The following is a 15,607-nucleotide window of genomic DNA, read 5'->3' on the forward strand; positions in this document are numbered from 1 at the left end:
GTCCTGGGTAACAATCTTTGTTATGGCATGACTAAGCCAGGCACCTACCAGACATTTATTATAATCACAAATCTGTTGCAGGACTATAAAAATCAAAGGCTACACTTTAATCCAAAGGATGGGTTTCATTAGGGACTTCAGCCCACTACTGTGGAGAAGACAGAATTGAAGGAAAACCAGAAGCTCTGCAGAAATCAAGATGCTAACAATTAGCTTGATGTCAGATGCATCCATACAAAGAACAATACCCAGTGACAAACTGACCATAAAAAAAGCTTTATTAACCCTTTTGCACCAGCAGTTGTTCAGGTATCCATTGCCAGCAATGGAGTTCAAGCCAAGTGATCCAATTTTCGGCCCCAAGAGGTTAGCACTTTACATTCACTTACAAAGCTGAGTGAGGTACATTTTCAGAAGTAGAAAGATTCGGTTGCAAGTCCCATAAAAAGATGGAGTGTTCCTTGGCCATTTTAATAGATTAAGAACTGGTATGGTCCTTGAGAACAGAAAAATGCAGGCATTGGGAGCTCGAGGTGTCTCAGCTTCCAGGGAGAGCACGGTGACTGCTAGCACAAGACCCAGTAGTCCCCCTCCTCAACCTTTCTACCTCTCAGGAGTGGACTCCGTGCAGGTAGAAGATCTCATCTACCACTTAGTTTGGTTTGGAAACTCAGCCTCAGGGGATTAAGACATTCCCTGGGCATACGCTGTAAACTCAGGATGAGAGGAACAGCGAGACCTCTACACTCAGTTAAGATAAAGATAAAAAAATAAAACTGGTTCAACCAGAGGATAAAATACTGCCTACAAGTCAGGATCTGAAGTTGAATGTAACCTGTATACTTCATTTTCTCCCCAAGTCTTCAACAAAAAATGCATTTATCTGGACACATACATAGTTCAAAAGGCACAGGAAGTAAAAGCATTTCTGAACGACCTCGTGTGAATTCAACATCAGTATAACTGTAAAATAAATAAATATGTGCAAGATTAGAAAGATCACAATGTTCTTCTGCACGACATATCTTATTTTGTAAAAAAAATACACATACGTGCATACACACACCTCATTGAGAATAAAAAACAGTACATACACCCTTTTATCAAACTCCTATACATAATTTTATAGGCATTCAGTACATCACCATAAGAAACATTTAAATTACTACCTTAAAATGTAACCAAAGGGTTGGGGTTTTTTTTCTATACAACCCTATACATATTTAGGTGTCTGCAATCCAGATAAGTACAGTACGTACAACCTCTCCCCCCGCCCCCAAGAGAAACTGCAGTTTTTCAGTGGGGAAAATCTTCCCAGGTAACAGTTCTTTTCCTCTCATAAAATACTCTGACAACTGCATGTTCTGTAAACCAGCCAGAAGCTCCACGTGCATGTGACACTCTGGGATATCAATAAAGAACAAGTGTTAACAGTGTTCAATTAAAAAAAAAAAACCAAACCAAAACCCAAACAAAACCCGAAATAGAAAGATAGTGGCCAGTTTACAGGTAACTTGGCAGCAGTTTATAGATGAGATAAAATCAAGGTGCTTAAATTTATGTGACAGTGAACATTCCTCCCAAAAAAGGGAACACAAAGATAAAATGAACCTCTCTCAGATGCTGTTGGACTCTTAGCTAATCACTTACAGTGAGTACAGTTCTATTGCAGTTTTCTTTTTCAAGTTTTGCTGGAAGAATTCAGCAAAGTATTTGGGACGCAGGAGCAAGGAAAGGGAGAAACTCAACATGAGCTACAAACTGATTCACAGCTAAGTTAACATTTAGAATCTAGCTTTCTAAAACAAAGATTTTAGAGCATCTCATTTTCATGGCATAGGACATTAATTTTGTTACATGTGACACTTTATTCCAAGTTTTCTGCCAAAACACAGGGGCCGAAACAATTATTTTTTTGTGTGTGTGAAAAACACTTGCAAATTTTAATTCTTAATTCCTCAATGCCACTGGCTCCATGAGGAGACCAACAGAAGGAAAGTTTTAACTGTCATAGGCAGGACTATAAATTTGTACTTGTTAGCTGTAGAATACTTGCTTTCCTGTGAAAACAGTAAATATTACCTCAGTTTGAAGTTTAATACAGTACTTCTCCCTGAAACAACACTGTACAGCAGTCTGCCTCAGTCTCTCCAGCCACAAGGCAGACAGCGTATTTAACACAGGCACATCAAGTGGGATTTACATTTTTTTAAGAGAATCTTTCAGCTGCAACTGTTCTTAGCAAGTTGCAAAGAGTGCAGCCATAATCCAGTACTCTTAGTCTTCATATTTTCCTTGGAAAAAGACCCACACAGTTATCTCACTCTGGCAAGACATGACAGCCCAATTCATTTTCAAGTAACTGTTCTTAATAACGGTCACTCCAGATCCTGTAAGTTTATTGTGCTTCCAGTGAACTGAGAGTTATCAGAACCTGCATCATCTTCAGTGGAATTGTGTGGCTCCTGTTAAAGCAAACAGACAACATGAAGAGTTCAGTGTTTTCACCTCTAGATGCTTTTAACGCTTGTCAGTAAGATTATCTTGACATTTATCCAAGACCAGAGAAATGCTTTGAACAGTTTAGAGGAAACCCAAAGCTTTCCTACTTTAGGGACGCACTCAAACAGTGCCGCTCCAATTTTAGTTTGGAACACTTCAGAGGAGCATTGCTAATGGAGATAAATTTAAAATCATCAACTATTTGCTTTTCCTCTATTAACTGCCTACCATGGCCAATGATCCTAGTACTTCTAGGTTTATCACAGTAAAGTGCTCCTCTCAAATACAAAAGCTTTATTTTTTATCCAGGAGACGCACACTTGGTAAGAACAACTGCATTGCAGAGTTTATCAAAACCAAAGCCCCTCATGGTCAAGTAGAAAATGTGATTTATGTAGAAGCTAGTCATTCATTGTTGTTCAGTTCTCAGCTGCTCTTACTAACACACAGTTTACTGGAACAGCAGATAACAAAACATTTACGCAAGAAGCTATACAAAGCTTTCTGCATTCAAACAACACTGAAACTCAGCAGTTAAGAAAGGCAAGCAGTGAAACCGAAGTCTGTGGAAGCAAGCAGCCTTTAATCTAACTGCCATTCCCATATAGACACTGCTCTGAAATCTAGGCTCAAGATTTTATGTCCCACCTTCCACCCTTCCCGTAGCCTGTTACATATCGATTCTGAACCGCTTTCTTGACCCACTTAAAATCTGCAGGGTAGGATCAGGAAAACAAGGACAGGGCACTTCAGTAATAAATGAGTAACATTTAGTTATTCATTACTCGGTAATTGAGGAAGAAAAACATCCACCTATGACGCGTCAAAGGTTGGTAACATACACAAGATAAATCTTGCAGTGCAGGTCTCTGCTTACTGCTTCTTGTAAGTGAAATTAAACTCCCAATGGAAAACAAGGTATTTTCATTAGACAGAACACCGGTGTTCACAGTAAACTGTCTTCACTTTCAAGCTAGGCAATAAAACCCGATGACTCTCACACGCAGTACCTGAAGTATGTGAACAGGTAAATCCACAGTAAGCTGAGAATGTGACGAGGAGGACTGAGAGCTCAGTTGAAAGGGCAAATCTCCCTCTCCCGGGGAATCATCCTGTGAATACAGAAACACAATGCAATTACAAGACCCCCAAGCATCTCAGCACATTAGCACAAATTTCACTCAGCCTCGCTGTACTAGTAAGGCCTAGATCCACAAAGATACATGGAAAGCTAACTGCCACTTAAATCTGAACCTAGCTCAGCGTACAACCTATTATACTATCATAATCAACTTGGAAAATTGGTACGATCTGAAAAGGAAGGAAAGAATGGTTCATCTTCCAACAGACTTGAAAACATGTGACAAGTTTCATCATATTGTGTGAAGCTGATACTTAACATTGAAGTTACAAACATTTACACCCGTCAGAAAACTAGACAGAGGGAGAACTCTGTCCATAGCTTCCTCCATACCATTATGTTGTTAGGAATAAAGTGGAATGAACTTACGCTCTCTTTGGATACTATACAAACATACATCTGGCCAAAAATGTACTACCCACCATGCTCCACTAATCAGCCCACACAGATGACCAGGTGTATTTAGAAAAAAATTGTAATCTTTATTTCAACAATTTAGAGAAATGATAGTTTAGGCTGAAACTTCATTTTGCAGGAATCTTTTTATGTCAGTCTCATTTACCTTGTAAATTAGAAAGAGGTGGAGTAATGTAAGAATTTGGGGGGGGTGTCAACAAAGAAAAAGACTGGAGAAAAAAGTCATACTCCCATAAATCCCCTCAGGTAACGCATGCTAGCAGTCTTCTCCTTTTGGAAGAGGAATTACCCCATACTTTGGGACAGGAATGTAGCATCTGCTTTGCTGCTCTCGTAACTGCCTGTCCAGAAGTTTGCTAAAAGTCTTAGATCCATCACGGTGCTTTCTGCACCAAGTGTATTCAGCCTAAGAAGCTGAATAGGATATTCCCTACAGTTACAGTGCCCATACGTTCCAGGCTGAACTGAGTATTAGTATTAAACCACATAAAAACACACAATGCATCTGTTTGGACCCCCAGCAGTTGTATGATTGAACCAGCTCTGCTGTCAGGCATTTCTAGGCCTCTGTAAAGCCCATTTCATATACACTTCCCAGGAAAGTGCTTCTTGCGGGGAAATGTCCTAATGGACATGGTACATGCAGACCTCCAAATCCCACCTAGGGGCAGTAGTACCTGAGTTCACAGATAGTCAGATTCTTCCATATATGTGCCAGTTTGGGTAGCAGAGAAGATGAGAATGATTTTTGTCCTCAGCTCTTACCTGAAGAAGCTGGATCTGCACATACTGGGCTCCAGTGGCAGGGTCCCTTATGGTCAGCCCTCCGTTTGGCAGAACTATGTTGCCACCCAGTCGACTGCCAGGAGTGGATGATGAAAAGCTGGTAGGGCTCACTTTACCACCCTTGCTTTTCCTCTGACCAGAGCCAGATGCCCCTAAGAGAGAGTAATTTTCGTATTTAGATGGTCAGAAGCAATTTGCCAAAGTTTCCTGCCAGTATTTTTCAATTTTAGGCAGTTATTTACACTACACTGCAAATGCCAGGAACAATGCAATATAATTAAGCACCATCTGATAACTGCTAAAAGGCCAGAGAGCAATCAGCTGACGAACTCCAACTGCTGACTGAGTATCTTTTTACATGAATGCCATTAAAACCACAACACAAACTGCTAAGCTTAGGGCTCACCCCTGTGGTAACACAGAAATACCGGCATATTTGTGGAGTTATAGAAAGGACTTACGAAGAGGAATTGCATTTTTTTATTTTTAATTTTGCAACTAATTTCCCAAGAAGTCATGGACATCATTTCTCAAAACTGTAAAAAGTGCATAGTGAAGCTCACCTATTTCCAGAAAGATTTCAAGTACTATTAGGTAGAACAGGCTACAGAAGTATAACCATCACAACCAGTTTAAAACAAGATGAACCAGCTGCTTGTATCACAAGTGGAAAACCAAAAACCTCATCAAAATAAATGTAAGTATACAATCCTGTCAGCTGTTTCAGGATTTGTTTTGTTTTTAAAATCTGTAATAAATAAAAGGCTTGGATGACTTCTTTTTAAACACTCAACTTCCCTCTACAGTGTTTATTCAACCTACCTAAACCAATTAGAAATACAAGACTCTAGATCACTTTGAGAAGCACATAGTAGCACTAAGGCAACACGTGGTGAAAAGTGGACTATGGGAGTCTTGAATACAAACAGAAATAGGAATTTTCTGAGGTGATTTTAGGACACATGCAGATTAAGTGCAATCATCTTTTTAAACTAATGTCTGAAAGACATGTTTGATGATACAGGCACACTTAGAACTAGCTTTGTAAAGCAGTTACCCTTCTGTGTGATAGTTCACTGAACCATACAGAATTTATGCAGGTATACCTTTTACGGATACAGAAATATGGCACTGCTCAATTCAGAACTAGTCTCTTAACTCACCTTAAAAATTATCACCTTGATTTTCAGAAGCAGAAGTTATTAAGAGAGAGCAAGGAAGAACTAAACTATATATAATGTTCCACTAAGCTGTACATATATGTGATGTTCCACCCCGGCCCCAAGGCTAGACACAATTCAAACATCTGAGCTCATGCAAATCTAGTGAGCCATGGACCATGTTTGATCTGACAAAGTAATGGCATATAATTCACATCAGACAGCTTTGAGTCAAACCACAGTTTAAGAGAAAGAGGATACATCTGAAAACATGACCTAAACCTCACCCTGCACAAGAAATCTCTACATGGCTAAAATCTAGAAATACTCAAACCTTTCTCTTGGATAATTAAGAAATAAATTCCTTAATAACTGTGTACGCAGTGTTAAGTGAAACACAGAAACAGAAAAAATCCAGCTGATGTTTTCATTGTCTGTACTGAGTAAAAGAGAACCCGCTAGGTAAGACTAAAAGCATAAACAACAGAAAGCAATGTGAGCTTAACTTTTTAATAAGAAAATAAAAAGCAGATGAAGAGATGGAGGGATAGTGTCTTGTTAACAACCATGAAACATATGGTGCAGATTTCTTTGTAAACTTACTGTGAATTTGATATTCCACAGAATGTGATTATCCCGAGTAACAGATGGTACACCACATGCATAATTATTTTAACTAGCAATAAACCGGATGGGATGTTTAAGAATGTACTCAGATACCTGCTCCCATTTCACTGCTAAAAACCCTAATTGTATTTAGTAAATTTAACAAAATTAATGGCTTCTCACCTGTGCTGCTCCCATTCCCTTTTTGTTTTCTTTTCTTAGCTAACTGAATGGCTCTGTAGTCTGTTCTCGCAGACCCACTGCTCTCCTGGAAAAAGAAAAAAAAAAGCCAAGAGATGCAAAGTTTTTTGAATTCAAGAACAAACCAAGACAATGAACACAGACTAATGAGTTCTAATTCCCCATGCTCTTCTGATTAGCGTTTCAATAAATTCCTTGTATATACTAAATCTCTGGAGTTCAACACAAAAGGTAGGTAGCTCCACATTTTTAAGTGTTCAGATTTTAACAGGGCAAACATTTACTTTGTAATGTAAATAAACAGTTAAGTTCACAGTAACATAGGGAAAGAGAAGTAGTACTTAAAACCAGAATGAGATTAAAATGTTGCAGTTACTCTCCCTGCCCAAACCTTTCTCTGCAATGAAATGCACATTTTTGTGTATTCTCATAAATTCCATTTCACCCTCAGACAGATGGCCACTTATTTTTTAATCCCTTATTTTGAAAGGTTCTCCTTAAGTCTCCCCACCAGAATTCCAGTATTTCTTAAGAGAAGTTATCACCGCACTAAATCTACTTCTGACAACACATTATTCAACATAATGTTCTAAATCCTTCATCAAAAAAGCCAAAACCTGTGATCTGCAAAATCTGAGAGAAAGGTCTCCCTATAAGGTGCAAGTAGCCCTGACTTTGGGGATATCCATTGTATATCAGTCACCTAGGGGTAAACCGAATATAGTTACTGCATACCAAAAATGAGCTGCCAGTCACTGTGCCAAGATCCATTTCCTTCTGTGCACTGTAGCTCCCTGGAGGGTTGGAGAAGACAAACTGCGTCACTACTTTGCTGCCCTCTTGTTGACTAACAACGTCCGAGCTAGGAAGCAAATTCCGTTCAACTTTAGTTGGTGTTAGTAACTCAGGCACGTTGGTACTGCTGAGGCTACTAGAAGGAGTCAAAGTGGCTGTGTCAATTGTTAAATTATTGCTGGATGTCAAACCATGCACATCTTGACTGGAATTCCTCACTGACAGAGATGCTAACGAACCCAAGGCTTCTGCATTGACAGTCTGTACATCATCCAAATTTAAAGTGCTTTGCTGTAGAACTGTTGCACTGGTTCCCAGCAAGAGAGAACTGTCCAGGCTCTGTGGCATATCACTGCTAGCCACCAGTATCAACGGATCAACTGCCTGGCTTAAAGAATTGTTACTGACAGGCAGGTTTCCTCCGAGCGTTGAGCCCACTGAAGCAACATCGATCGTGACAATTCCAGAGTTCACTAGCGCCATGTCTGTTGCAATTCCAGAATTGTTACTAGACACATTGGAGAACAGGGATACGAGGTCTATGTTGCTGAGATCGCTCTGTCCTGGACTAGTGAGTTCGCTGCTGGGTGTGAGGGAGCTGGTTGCTTCAAGCTGAGTTAGGAGATCTGGAAGAGAAGGGTTTGGTTTTAAGACAGACCTTTCATCAGACAATGGGGAGGAAAAATATGAATGATCAAAGGAGGAAGCTTAAAACTCTAGATTCTCAGCCTACTAAAACACTTCCCAACTTTCCTGAAAGCAGATTTAAAGAAAAGAAGCTTACTGAAATAAGTTCACTCCTTCACTGAGAAATTTCGGTTACAAAAGCACTTGCCAAAAGATAACACTAGGGCAGTCCAGACTAAGTTAGGTTGTAGAGGAGCAGAAAGAGGAGTGCAAAAAGAACTGCTTTTAGTCCTTACTCATATTTTACAGATGGCATGGAGAAGGACAAGGTCTACTTCATTCAAAAAAATTGTAGTTTCACACAGGTCAAGCTCAAGTCTCACTTTCTGATACTCAGTTACAGGTCCCACTGAAAATTATAGGGGAGAAAACCAACTCCTGTCTCAGTGAAGATTCTGCCATGCATATCAATGGGGCTCCGATTTCAACATCAGTAAATACACATTTTCCTTAATAAAACAGTTTTTCCACTGCACCCTCCTGTAGTTTGAAAGAAATACTATACCTGGGCTGAAGTTATGCTGTTTTACCATGTGTGTCTTCATACTGTGTTTGGAAGTGAACAATTTATTACAGCTCGATACAGGGCAACGAGTCTTTAATGAGTCCACATCCTGAAGATGTTTTTTGGAGTGAATATATAGACTACTTCGTGCTGAAAATTTTGCACAACAGCCTGCAAGAAGATATACAAGGCTTTAAAGTTTCATCTAGTTTCAATTTAATGTTCATATTTAGCATCTTAACAAAACAAATCAGAGTAGCTCTGCAGAACTCTATTTGCTGTTTTGCAGCGCCTGTGCATACATTCAGAGGAATCAGAAAGCCACATATACATTTCCTCAGTTTACATCAAGGACATCTCAGTAGGTAGGATAGTTCAACAACCTGTTTCTGACAATAAGAAACTCTTAAGTCATTAAGTGTAATGCACCACCTTTCCCTACTATAGCATCTTAAATGTAAACTCTTCACGACGACTGCTGGCAAAACCTTTAAAAGGAGAAACAATCACCAAGTAGAGCTGCTTTACTTTATGAAGCAGAATACTCCAGATCAGACCCAAAATCTTTGTTCCTGGAGTCCTAATGAAGCAACAGAGGTGGTGCTAAGAAACCCACGGAGAGCAGCGAGGCTCCCGTGTGACTACAACAGATACCACTCACACGGCCATCCACCATCCCAGCAGCTGAATACCACAGCGCAACCACTGAACACCTGAGATGATGTCACAACAGCAAAACGTGGCCACAGGACCGCTTTTCACTACTTCTGATGAATCGTGAAAAAGCTGAGCTACAGAAACTGAATATCAGAAGTAGGATTTTCCAGAATAAAGTAGTCCTGTTCACCATAAAGAAAATAAATAAAAGATCAAGCTAGAGCATGAACCAACGTTTCCTCCACAACCCATAAATTTGATGTAACTCATTCAGTTACATATCTTCTGTTAAGTTTTACCTCTTCAAACTCTTTTAGAAGACTCACTCTAAACTGTTCCAATTCTGTAACAAGCTTGCACTTGGGGAAAAAGCACAGAGTCTTTAGGCAATATACACGCCGATTACCAGTTAACACATGCAAGAGTTGAACAATACCTTCTACTGGACACTCAAATGGTTTTGTACCAAGGTGAGTTATACTGTGGCCTTTCAAGTGTTCTGCTCTTGTGAAGGACTTCCCACAGCCTTCTACTGGGCACATAAATCTCCTGTCATCTTCGTGTTTCCTACAAGGGAAGGAAATTGCCATTGGCATGATTAAATCCACTGCTGCTTAAGTACTGAAGAAAAACTAGTAAGTGATTTCAGACAGTATAATCAGAAAAGGCTACCTTTTATGCCTCAGCAGCTTGGACATACTGGTGAAAGACCAGCCACAACCTTCAAAGTCGCAGATAAAAGGCCTTTCACCTTAAGCAAAGAAAGGTTACATTAATAATCTAATATGGAAATACACACTGCTACTAGAAAATCTCAAGAGCTGCTTAAATTGAATTAATTTAAGACAAGATGACTCAACTACTCTCTCCTGCAATTCCGTGCGGAGCACTGTGATGCCCCTTCCCACTCGTACAATCTGAGTCATCTTTAACTCAAGGCCACTGCATCTTTCCCTATGCATCAGGGAGCACAGATAATTATCAATCCATCTCATATTAATCCGAGCTATCTTGAAGGTGCTTCAATAACCAATAATAGCATTCTTCAAAACAGGAACACAGCTGAAATGGTTTTTTCTGCTTTCATAACCTGTGACTATATGGTGACTTTACATTACAGTGAAGTATATGAAATTGGTTTCTATCACATCTATGAACTTTCACTTAACAAAAGTGACACTTCAAAAAACCCAAAAAACAAACCCTACACTGTAAAGCCACAAGACCAGGAAAACAGAGGACAGTAGAAAGTACACACAATTGCCTTTAAAACTTAAGAGGCTGAATTTCAGCTTAGCAGTAGCCCTTGCAAGTCAGGAGTGCTTGCTTGGGTTGAAATTTATCTTCTTGCTGTTCCAAACCTTGGTACCCTCATTCCACATGTTCTGAGAGTTTTTCAGCCATTTGTTTTGACCAAGATTAGTATTTACATAACATTCCAAATGTCTGCGAACTTGGGAATAGAGCTAGGATAGTTTTTCTGAACAGAGTTCACATGCGAAAAGCCAAAGCTTTGCGATCCATGGCTACTTCACATTTGGCAAGTTCATTCACCAGCCTCCTACCCCCAAGAAGGCCAAGAATCAAATGTTTCCACTGACTCCAAGTAACTCATGGCACCCTTTCTCCCTTCATGACTTTCAGTTTTTCCAGCAAACTAAAGTCCACTCTCCACATATTCCCTCCTGTGTACTTCCCCAGGTACAAGTCACACTCGTGAATACCTGTGTGACTCCTCATGTGGATTTTCAGTCGGCAGGCTTTGTCATACTGCTTGTTACAGCCAGGGAACGAACAGGAGAACTGCTCTTGCTCTCTAAAGTGGGCTCGATTATGGGAGAATAACGCACTCACTGTGATAAATGTTCTTTCACAGCCTGGGGAGAGAAGGGAAACAGTGCATCAGCTTGATACAAAACTGAATCAGGCAAACTGCATTCTTTTCTCCCTCCCAACTTTTAGCAAGGGCCCTTCATGATCCTTTTTCCAGGCTATTACTTCCTGGCACACAGGAAAACCAAACAGCACAATCCCAGGGATTACAATTATTTAGCCAAGGCGGGCAGTCAAAACACATACAGCCCGGTTTGAAGACCTGTGCTGTGACTCCAAGCGTTTCACCACGCCAGCACAAAGCCACGCGCAGGCTGACCAGCGAAGGCGCAGCATCCTCCAGCTCCCAAACTTTGCCTCTCGATAACCGAGGTGGCACGGACCAAGGGCCTTCCTCAAGACTCTGGGGGCGATCCGAAGGGGAACGAGGGGCGGTGGGGAGGGAAAGCGACCTGAGCCGCAGCACAGACTCATGGAAGGGATCCCATCCTTACCCGGGCGAGCTATTTTTTTTTTTTTTTTTCCGAAGGGGAGGGAAGGGAACCAAGCCCCAGAGGCCCGGCTTACCGGGGAAGTCGCAGCGGTAGGGCCGCTCGGGCTCCAGGTGGCTGCGGCGGCGGTGGGCGGCGAGGCGGGCGGCGCTGGGGAAGCGCTGCCCGCACGCCTCGCACTTGTGCGCCGCCTCCTGCTCGTGGGCGCGGCTGTGGGCCCGCAGGTTGTACACGGTGGTGAAGCGCTTGGCGCAGCCCGGCGCCGCGCAGGCGAAGGGCCGCAGCTTGTCGTGCGAGTGCAGGTGCCGCCGCAGCTTGTAGGCCGTGGCGAAGGACCAGGCGCAGCCCGGCACCGGGCAGCCGAAGGGCCGCGCCGCCGCCCCCGCCGTCCCCCGGCCGTCCTCCCCGCCGCCGCCGTGGGCCGAGAGACGGTGCAGCCGCAGCTGCTGCTTGCGGGGGAAGGCCTGGCCGCAGCGCGGCTCCGGGCAAGGGAAGGCCGGCGGCGAGCGCGGCCTCGGCCCGCTGGGCGGCTCGGCGGGGCTGGCGGCAGCAGCGGGCGGAGGCGGCGGGACGGGCGGCGCGGCGCCCGCGGCCTGCTCGGCGCCAGGCCCCAGCGTCAGGACGCCGTTCTCGATGCGCACCACCAGGCTCTGGTTGTTGATGGTGATGGTCCCCGAGAAGGAGCCGTCCTCCGCCCCGCCGCCGCCATCGCCGCCAGCGGGGGGCAGCGGCGGCGGCGGGGGAGGAGGCGGCGGCGGCGCCGCCGAGCCGGGGGCCTCCTCCGGCGGCTCGGCGGGCGGCGGGCCGGGCTGGGCGCGCCCCGCTTCGCCGCCGCCCGGGCCGGCCTCGGCCGCGCCGCGCACCACGTTGAAGACGAGCAGGAGCCCGTCATTGTCGGGCGCGGGCCCCCCCGGCGGCGCGCAGGGGCTGGGCGCCGGGCTGGCGCCGGGCTCCGGCTTCTCCTCTACCAACAGCACCGGGAAGCTCACGTAGAGGCCCGACGCGGCGGTGCTGGCGGCTGGAGAGGAGGAGGCGGCGGTGGCCGCCGGTTCCCAGTCGGGCGGCGGCGGCGGGCGGCGCGGGGCGGCGGGCGGCGCGGTAGGGCCGCCATGTTGGGCGCCGGGCCGGGCCCGGGCCGCCTCCGCGGCGGGCAGCCCCTGCGTTTCCATCTTGGGGGTCCCTGTAGCAGCGGCTGAAACCGGAGCCGCGGGGCGGGGCCGGCGCGGGCCAGCGGGGAAACCCGGAGCGTGGCGCTACGGAGCGGGCGCGGCGCGTGAGGCGCGGGGGAAACCCGGAGTGCGGAGTCGCGGACGGGGCGGAGCGGGGCCCGGCGGGGCTACCCGGGGCCGCTCGCCCCCGTCGGCCTCCCGTCTCCCGGAGGAAGGCTGTCCTGGTGGCTGTCGTACACTAGCGAGCTGCTGCACAGCAGCTCGTACCTTTAATTCCACTCGATAGCCAAAGTGGAATTCTGTCAGTATTTGGGGATTACTCGGGTATCCATTTATTCCTGTGAAGAGCAAGGAGGAAGCTGGGCCAGAGCAGAGCATTGCTAAGCTTGGAAAGTTGCAATAGGTAAATACTTTCGCAAAATAGCCTGTGCACCTTCGGTGGAATTATGAGAATAGCATTATGAACCGGCCTAGAGCGATGCAGATTTCCTGCTCAAAGCGTGGCCGTGCCCCTCCAGTCACGCTAGCAGAGGCGACCTGAGCGAAGGAGGGCAATAAGCAGTGCTGCGGTGCTGTGCAGAGGGAACGTGCTGCGAAGGACGGAGGGAAGAGGGACAAATGCTGACAGGAAAGATTGAGGGTAGGAAAGAGGCTCCCAAATGACATGCTGATGCTGAAGTCAGTTGAACCCAGGCAAAATCCCTCTACAAATTCAGCTAATGCATAAAAGGTTTTTTTTTCATTCTTGGGCAAAGCTTTCTTTGGGGAATGTTCAGCTGCCTTCGGGCTCTACCATACTTAAGGAAAAGGGAAAATTTTCCTGTATTTTCCATGGAAATGACACAAGCCCCCTCCTGCTGCGGGACTGAGGAGCAGTCCCAGCAGATGGTGCTGTGATCCTTCCATTGGGCAAATTATTTCTCTTTTTCCACTGTGCAATTTATCATCAAATCTCCAAAAGCAAGGATGGGAAACTGCTGGCCAGGCACACTCAGCTCCAGGGGAGCTGGTCCTTCTTGCCATAGAGCTGTAGGTACACCCAGAGCTCTGCTGTGCACCTTCACTGCCATCTGTGCAGAGTCTGAAGTCCCTGGGTACCTGAGCTCGGCCTCCTCTGAAATCCCCCTTACCCCTCTGCTGAGTGTCACTGGGTCTGGGTCATTCCTGTTCTTGGCTGCCCCTGGCCATCCTGATCTCTCTCTGGAGGGCTTTGCAGTACCTTCCTTCATGGTCATAGGAAAAGAAAGGTCTGCTCAGGAGTTTATTTCTTAACACATAAGTACATCACTGGATGAAGGATGTCAAACCTGAAGGAGAAAAGGAAAAAAAAAAAGATCAGGCCACAGATCCCTTATATTTGCCACAGCCTGGAGAGATTCAACAAGACCTGAACTAGGAAAGCTAACAGCTTTCTCATGTCACTAGCTTTATACCTTTAAAAAACCCCTTTAGTTACAGACATACAAGTGACCTGCATGAATTCTCCTTTGTAACTAAACTCTTACCTCTATCTGCAACCAGGCACAAGCTTTTTGGGACAAGTGTCTGTGTTTTGAGGGAAGCATTAAGGTACTAGGATTCATAGGAAGGATGCTTCAGCCTGTGGCAAGCTGGAGACTTCACTCCAGAAATTCACAACCTCTACATCCCCTGTCTAGATGCGATCTGATGCAATGCCTACAGATGCACGGCTTGAAGACCGCTCTCCCTGTATTGGGTTTGTCCAGCAGTGAGGTCAACTACCTAAAAATGACATCAGCATCCCCACAGAACAATAGCCCATTTGCAGTCCCAGCTTCTGTGCAAACAAGTAAAGAACAGATAAAGCGAGGCTCAGCAGAGCTCAGGAAGGGAATCTTCACGCTGGGCTTGGTTATGGTTTCTGTTTGCCGGAAACCACCTGGTATTTCATCCCAGGCAGTAACAGGTTACTGTGTCCCTGTGCCCTCCCAAAGGTATTGTAAACCTCAGTCAGTTCACATCTGTTAAGTACCTGAGATAAGCAGTTAAAAGACCAAAGCAGATTTAAATGTATACACATAACAATATATACTGCATAAATAAACAACAGTGAATAGTCATAAATATTTAATAATTGCTCATCAGTTCACTGCCTTTCTGTAACTCATTTTGCCGTACTCATGCTACCTCATTAATAAAGACTTTATAATCTGAACTTCAACTAGTAGCTCTTGTATAGCACTCATACATTCAGGTTGTGTGCCTCCCTACATGTAGTAGGCATAAACTCCCAGGGACTTGAGTGGCATTGGGTATACTTGCAAGGTTATGACCTCTAGTCAATAAAGTTACAAGGATGAAATGAAGGTTCCTTTTTTGTCTGGGATGTGAAGGTGGGCACTCTGGCAGGTACCCCAGTACTAAACAATACAAATGTGAAGAATTCATAATAAATATTTCTTCAACATTTTGTCTTTGGTGGATTTTCATCTCAGAATTAAGACGAATCTATGGAGCAGCTCTACATTCCTTAGTTCAGAAAAGCCAGTGTATTTTCTGGTTGTTCCTCATAACAAAACACTACTCTCGTGCTTTTGGGCAGTGAAGACTAGAGTGGTTTTATATAAGATACTAACTTTGGACCCAGTCCAGTGTGGTTAATAATAGGTAACGCATAACATATGTCAAAGCAAAGG

General features: G+C 44.5%; 1 protein-coding gene across 1 annotated transcript; it reads right to left on the minus strand.

Moving 5' to 3' along the window:
• Positions 1 to 260: 260 nt before the first annotated feature.
• On the minus strand, positions 261 to 12,995 carry ZXDC (ZXD family zinc finger C). Its single transcript, XM_075762140.1, has 10 exons — positions 11,858 to 12,995; positions 11,182 to 11,334; positions 10,130 to 10,208; positions 9,894 to 10,024; positions 8,801 to 8,971; positions 7,549 to 8,234; positions 6,796 to 6,880; positions 4,826 to 4,998; positions 3,513 to 3,614; positions 261 to 2,465 (listed from the first exon to the last, which is right to left on the minus strand). Exons 1-10 carry the CDS (start codon positions 12,948 to 12,950, stop codon positions 2,379 to 2,381), a joined length of 2,760 nt encoding a protein of 919 aa, XP_075618255.1. The 5' UTR covers positions 12,951 to 12,995; the 3' UTR covers positions 261 to 2,378.
• Positions 12,996 to 15,607: the final 2,612 nt, after the last annotated feature.

The sequence above is a fragment of the Balearica regulorum genome, chromosome 10 (genome assembly GCF_011004875.1).
Source record: "Balearica regulorum gibbericeps isolate bBalReg1 chromosome 10, bBalReg1.pri, whole genome shotgun sequence".
NCBI classification, from domain to species: Eukaryota; Metazoa; Chordata; class Aves; order Gruiformes; family Gruidae; genus Balearica; species Balearica regulorum.

What these genes read in the sequence shown, in the direction of transcription:
- ZXDC (XM_075762140.1), bottom strand. Translation starts at nt 12,950, where the DNA reads ATGGAAACGCAGGGGCTGCCCGCCGCGGAGGCGGCCCGGGCCCGGCCC. An exon ending in CTACCGCTGCGACTTCCCCG is followed by an intron (nt 11,335 to 11,857) that starts GTAAGCCGGGCC and finishes TTCTCTCCCCAG; the next exon opens with GCTGTGAAAGAACATTTATC. An exon ending in ACAGCATAACTTCAGCCCAG is followed by an intron (nt 8,235 to 8,800) that starts GTATAGTATTTC and finishes CTTCTCTTCCAG; the next exon opens with ATCTCCTAACTCAGCTTGAA.